This window comes from Elephantulus edwardii, unplaced genomic scaffold (genome assembly GCF_000299155.1).
Source record: "Elephantulus edwardii isolate Elephantulus edwardi_28Jun2011 unplaced genomic scaffold, EleEdw1.0 scaffold00176, whole genome shotgun sequence".
NCBI classification, from domain to species: domain Eukaryota; kingdom Metazoa; phylum Chordata; class Mammalia; order Macroscelidea; family Macroscelididae; genus Elephantulus; species Elephantulus edwardii.
The window spans coordinates 4,392,105-4,398,255 of NW_006399926.1; the positions used below are offsets into that span (position 1 = coordinate 4,392,105).

Genomic DNA, 6,151 nt, shown 5'->3' on the forward strand with positions numbered 1-6,151 from the left:
GACAAATTGTGTTGGGAAGATCTTCAGTCAGGGACCTCTTCAAAGTCCTGAGGAACTACAGTGTCAGTCTGGAGACTAAGGTGTGCCTGATCCAGGCCATGGTTTTTGCAATTACTTGCTATGCATCAGAGAGCTGGACAATGACTAAGGATGACAGAAAAAGAATTAATACCTTTGAGTTGTGGTACTGGAGAAGAGTCTTGAACATACCATGGACTGCCAAGAAAACAAACAGGTATGTCTTAGGATGAAATCAAGTTTCTCCTTGGAGGCTAGGATTTATTTTTTTTTTTAGGCTAGGATTTTGAAGCTCCACCTCACATATGCTGGGCATGTGGCCAGGAGGAATTAATTAATTATTATTTATTCACTATTAATTGTTCACTATTCATTACATAATGAGTTATTTTTTTTAAGAGTAGCAGTGTTAAAAAAAGTCTTCTATACAAGAAACAATAGGTAAATTAAGGCAAATATGATTAAAGGAGAAAAGGTAAGATTTCACTGTCTGCTACAAAAATTCTCCTAACCAACTTTCAATTAACTGACTTTGTCTGACATACTTTGGGCATGTTGCAAGGAGGGCCCTGTCCTTGTAGTGGATTATCATGTTTGGAACAGTGGAGTGACAGCGCAAGATAGGAAGATCCTTGATGAGATGGATTGATTCAGTGACTGGGGTAATAGGGGTAGGTGTCAGAGACAGTAAAGCTGGCACAGGATAGACCAGAGTTCAGAGATGTTGTACATAGAGAGCCTATGAATTGCAGGCAAATTGATAGCACATGACAACAACAACAAAATGATTTTTCAATTTTTATTTGAGTGAAATTTTAAAATACTATTCTTTCATTTAATTATTCATGCACATTTTGTTTTATCTCATTAACTACAATTGACTAATAAATACAATTCAATCTCACTGCCATCAATTCAGAACCAACTCATTGGTTACCCTCTAGTAAATTTTGAGAGGCTGTAAATTGCCTAGAAGGAGATTACTCATCTTTTTCCCATGGAGCAACTAGTAGAGCCGCTTAAACCACCAGACAGCACTGCCTTTGGATTAGAGCACAGCTCCATTTAGACTTGGTTACCAGGGCTCCCTACAATTGATTAATAGAATGAATTAATTATATCTAATCACCTCCTTATTGTATATTGTCTTTCTTTTCAACCTCTCTGTTTATGAATTTTTGTTCCCCCTTCTCTCCCTGGTAACCATCTAAGAATTCTTCTGTGTGTAAACCTTTCCTTAGGTTTTTATAATAGTGGTCTTATAATTGTCCTTTTGTGACTCATGTCTCAACATAATTTGTTGCACATTGTCTCTGTTGTACAGTGTTCTTTATTTTTTCATAGTGATGCATAATGCTCTACTGTGTAAATGTACTATAGTTTCTTTAATCATTTATCCGCTTATAGATGCTTAGCTTACTTGCAGCTCTGTGCTATTGTAAATAATGCTGCAATGAGTATAGGCACGTATATATCAGTTTGTTTTGTAGGGCTTTATTTCTTTATCATGATCACTTTTTAAGGCTAACTGAAATGATATCTTGTGATTGAAAGCATTTCTTAATCTTTAATAAGTATTTTTAAATATCCATGTAAAAGATAATTTTTACAAAATATGTCCTTCAGAATTTGGCCATGGATATTTTTCTTATCCTTGCCCCACCTCTCTTTTAGAAAGTGGCAGCTGCATTGATACGTCTACTTGTTTTGGAGAATATATTTCTTATACCATCTCATGACATCTATCTCTTAGTAGGAGCATATATTAAATACCGAGTTGCAAAAATGGTTCAGGGAAGAATGACAGGTAAAATAATTTTCCAAATCATTAAATTTTTCAGATCCTTGCTGCTGGATTTGTATAAGAACCAGAAAAGCAACATTACATTATATGTACAAGTAGCTATTTGTGTTTTCACATTGTGTTTTATGATAATATACTCCTTTATTTACTATACTTGAGCTAGTGCTGTATAGCAATAATGTCTATGCCCTGAACAGGAAGGCAGGTCATTTAACTTCAGTCCCTATGGATACCTCAGTTTGTTATTAAAACAACATGAAAAGTTTGTCAGAGTTGGATAAAGGGATGGACAAAGATACTACTTCCCAGAAGGAAATAAATAAGTATTTGAAAGTCCTTGAAAAAGTTGTGTTTTGAGAAATTCAGTTCATTAACTGAAAACTTAATAATCTTACTGGTCTCCAAACTCATAATTTATAAAGCATATAATTGTGCCCCTAACATTAGTTCTTTGCTTATTGTACCTAGCAACAATTTTTCCAGCTCTTCTCATATCACTAGTTTCAGGTTTTCAACATTGTTCTAAACATATAACAGCAATAAACTCATTAAGGGGGCTCTGGTGGCCTAGTGGCAGAAAGCTGCACTGCAATCCCAGAGGTGCACGGTTCAAACCCACCAGATGCTCTGCTGGAGAAGGAGGGGCAGTCTTCTCCTTTACCAGTCAGATCTGATTTGATGGCACACACACACACACACAAAATAAAATAAAAGTTTTAAAAAACCAACCCAATAAACTCACTAGTATTCCCTCAGAGATGGAGACATATAGAAACCTATCATAACCCCTGACCCAACTTGTTAAAGTCAAGTTGATTCCAACTCCTAGCAACCATATAGGATATAGTAGAACTGCTCTGTGGGATTCCAAGCCTGTAAATCTTCACAGAAGAAGACTGCCACATCTTCCTCTCTTGAAGTGGCTGGTAGGTTCAAACCACCTGCTTTTCAGGAACAGTTGAGCACTAAACAATTGTGCCACCAGGGCATGTAAGATTTCCTCCTAGTGAGAAAGATATTAAAAGCAGACTATATCTTATTTTCGATGACTTGCCTGATTTTTCTCTCATAATTCAACTATACACAATTATCTGTTGGAATGGCTATTTTTAATACATTTATGAACTTTTCGTATCTTACAGAAGTGCAGTTTCCCCTGGAACATTATACACTGGAATTGCAAGACCATAGAGTTGCATGTAATCAATCTCTTTCTGAGAAAGTGGCTTTACTTGATGAGAAAACAGCCGTGGTGACTGCAGTCCAACTGGGTCAAATTAATCTTGTGTTCGTCCATAAAAGTATCCTTTTGTTAAAGTGTTAACTACCAGTGTAAGCTTCCCTGGCATATAAGACATGGTCCACTTACTTAGAGATTATAATACAGCGAAACCGGAGAACTCAGCAGACCTACCTTGTTTCTATGGCTCTCACAACTTTTCCTCCCTTGATGGGGAACAGCCTTACCACTTTTCCAGAGCTATCTATTAATAAAAATATTTTATTTTCCTTCTTTGACAAATTCTTGTACAGGTTCTAACTTTTGCAAGTTTCACAGTTACACAGCACTTGTTTTATTTTTTTATCAGTTTCTTTTCTATGAATTGTGATTATCATAATTTCTAATGAAGGGTAAGTAGAGGAGATAGGAGAATAACTGAACTTGGGATTTGTTACCTTCAGTATTTATTTGTGAATTGTAGGGTGTAGAATAGATTGTGGAGGAATGTATGTGAATTTTTTTTCACTTCTTGTCTGTTTTCACATTAGTAATTGAGAAAAGATGATACTGTCTGTAGTAAAGTTTGATTACTATTTGCTCAGTTGAATTAAATATCATTTTCTTAAAATAGACTAAACTGCTCTGTAAGGCATGAACAAAGAGAGAGATACACAGGTTCTACTATAGTTAATGGGAAAAGGCCCAATTAAAATTTTCAGAAAATTGGTACATAATTTGGACTACATGTCTCATTTTACTTGGAAACTTTCCCTGTCTTCTGAATATTTTTATTTATTCAACAAATACATATTCCTTCTATATGCTCAGCATTGTTCTAAGCTTTTGGAATACAGAGTGCTATTTTATTTCTCTGTGAAAAGGAAACCGAGAGCTATGAGCCATGCAGATATCTGGATGGAAGTTCTGAGGCAGGAGTGTGTTTGGCATATTTCAGGGGCAGCAAGAAGATATTGAGGTGTAGTGAACTGGGAGAATGTAGTAGGAAACGAATGTAGCAGAATGAGGTAGATGATATGATTACAAAAGAGCTGTAGGCTTGCTTACTCTGATTATATTCCATCAGGCTTGAAAGGAATTTCTTGTAGAGTAATGTTGTTAGGTGTCAGAAAGTTGATTTTGACTCATAGCATTCTTACAAGACACAGTAAAACTACCCAGTAGGGTTTTCTTGGATATAATCTTTCCAGGAGGACATCACCAGGTCTGTCTCCAATGAAACCATTGGGTGAATTTGAAATATCAAATTTTTGGTTAGTAGTCCAGCCTTTAACTGTTGCCCCATCAATGGACTGTTTATATATTTTGTCTAAAGCATGTCAAAGAGAATAATTTGGTCCAAAGTTTTTAATAATTTTTAAATGCCTAAGATATTTGTCTTCAAATACAATAGTAAAGCCTGTGAAACTCAAAAAGTGTCAGAGGAAAGGAAGTTAAAAATATCTTCCCCTACTTGTTGTTTTGTACCATCAAGTTGGAACTGACCCATAGCTGACCCTCCAGAGGGTTAACAGAGGCAGTTAACCACATGCGTGGAGAATGCCCATCTTTCTCCCATGGAGTAATTGATGGATTTGAACCTCATGCCTTTGGGTTGACAGAGCAACTTCTTATCACTAAGCCACCAGAGCTCCCTAAACTCCTTACCACTAAGGCACCAGAGTCCCCAAATAGAGAGTGATAAAAAATGACAAAAAAGGCTAAGACTGCATCCTCAAAGATTCACTGTACTTACAAAAGAATACTTTATTAAGCCACATTATATCTCAGGCTGTCCTCTGAATTCCCTACCAGGCTTATATAACTTCTTCCCCTAGTGTTTCTCAGTCCTTAGTACTACTTCTTCCAAGATAGAAAATGTTAAAATATAAAAAACAAAACAAAACAAAAAAGTATAGCTATCTATCTGTATCATAGATACATATATTGGCAGTTAGTAGCACCATGATAGATGGAGAAGAGATTGAGGTTGTTAACTATTACAGCTTGCTCAGCTCCACAAGCAACACTTCTAGCACCAGCAGTCAGAAAAATCAATCAAAAGACTAATTGCATTGGGAAAATCTACTGTCAGGGACTTCTCCAGAGTACTGAAAAGCAACAATGTCAGTCTAGAGACTATGGTGCGCCTAATCCAGGCCATGGTCTTTACAATTACTTGCTGTGAATCAGAGAGCTAGACAATGACTAAGAATGACAGAAGAAGAATTGATGCTTCAAGTTGTGCTGGAGAAGAGTCTTGAACAATACCATGGACTTCCAAGAAGACAAATAGGTCTGTCTTGGAGAGGATGAAACCAAGTTTCTCCTTTCCCCCCCCAAGTTTCTCCTTGAATGGTAGCATTTTAAGCTCCATGTCACATACTTAGGGCATATAGCCAGAAGAGACCAGTCCTTGGAGAAGGAAATCATGCCCAGAAGAGTGGAGGGACAGCACAGGAGAGGAAGGCCCTGGATGAGATGGATTGATACAGTAACTGGGGCAATGGAGGTTGGTGTGTCAATATCAGTGAGACTGGCTCAGGACAGGGCAGAGTTCAGAGCTGCTGTACATAGGGTCACTATGGGTCACAGATGACTTGATGGCACATAACAACAATGTATATATTATGGAGGATATTGTTAGTGATAGTGGCATCCACTTCCTAAACAACATGCTTCCAGAAACTCTATGAACTTTAATAAATGTCGATAATTATAGAAAGGCTTCAGACCTTTTGTTCATAGGGTTGTTATGAGATGGGCTCAACTCGAAGGCAATCAACAACAATAACAATATCTATAACTTGTTGTCCATCTGGATAATATAACCTGATTATCCATCTGGCATAGGTGGAGGGAAATTTCGTGGAAATGAGGAATATAAGAGAATGAGTAGGTTTTAAAGGAAATATAGTGAGTACTTTTTTCACATGGTAATTAGATTCTCACCACTGGACCAATCGGTAGCATCAGGATGGATGGTGAAGAGATTGAGATTGTTCACAGCTTCAGTTTGCTCGGCTCCACGGTTAACACTCTTGGCACCAGTAGCCAGGAAATCAAAAAACGTATTGTGATGGGAAAGTCTGTGGTTAGGGACCTCTCTA

The 6,151-nt window shown here is 37.1% G+C and overlaps 1 protein-coding gene across 2 annotated transcripts in view; it reads left to right on the top strand.

Moving 5' to 3' along the window:
* NUP210L (nucleoporin 210kDa-like) overlaps positions 1 to 6,151 on the top strand; it is a 191,842-nt gene that overhangs the window by 32,714 nt on the left and 152,977 nt on the right. For both annotated transcript variants that reach the window (XM_006895862.1, XM_006895863.1), the window contains exons 6-7: positions 1,693 to 1,825; positions 2,965 to 3,123. In XM_006895862.1, the coding sequence (XP_006895924.1) occupies positions 1,693 to 1,825; positions 2,965 to 3,123 (292 nt within the window). The remainder of the gene's footprint in view (positions 1 to 1,692; positions 1,826 to 2,964; positions 3,124 to 6,151) is intronic.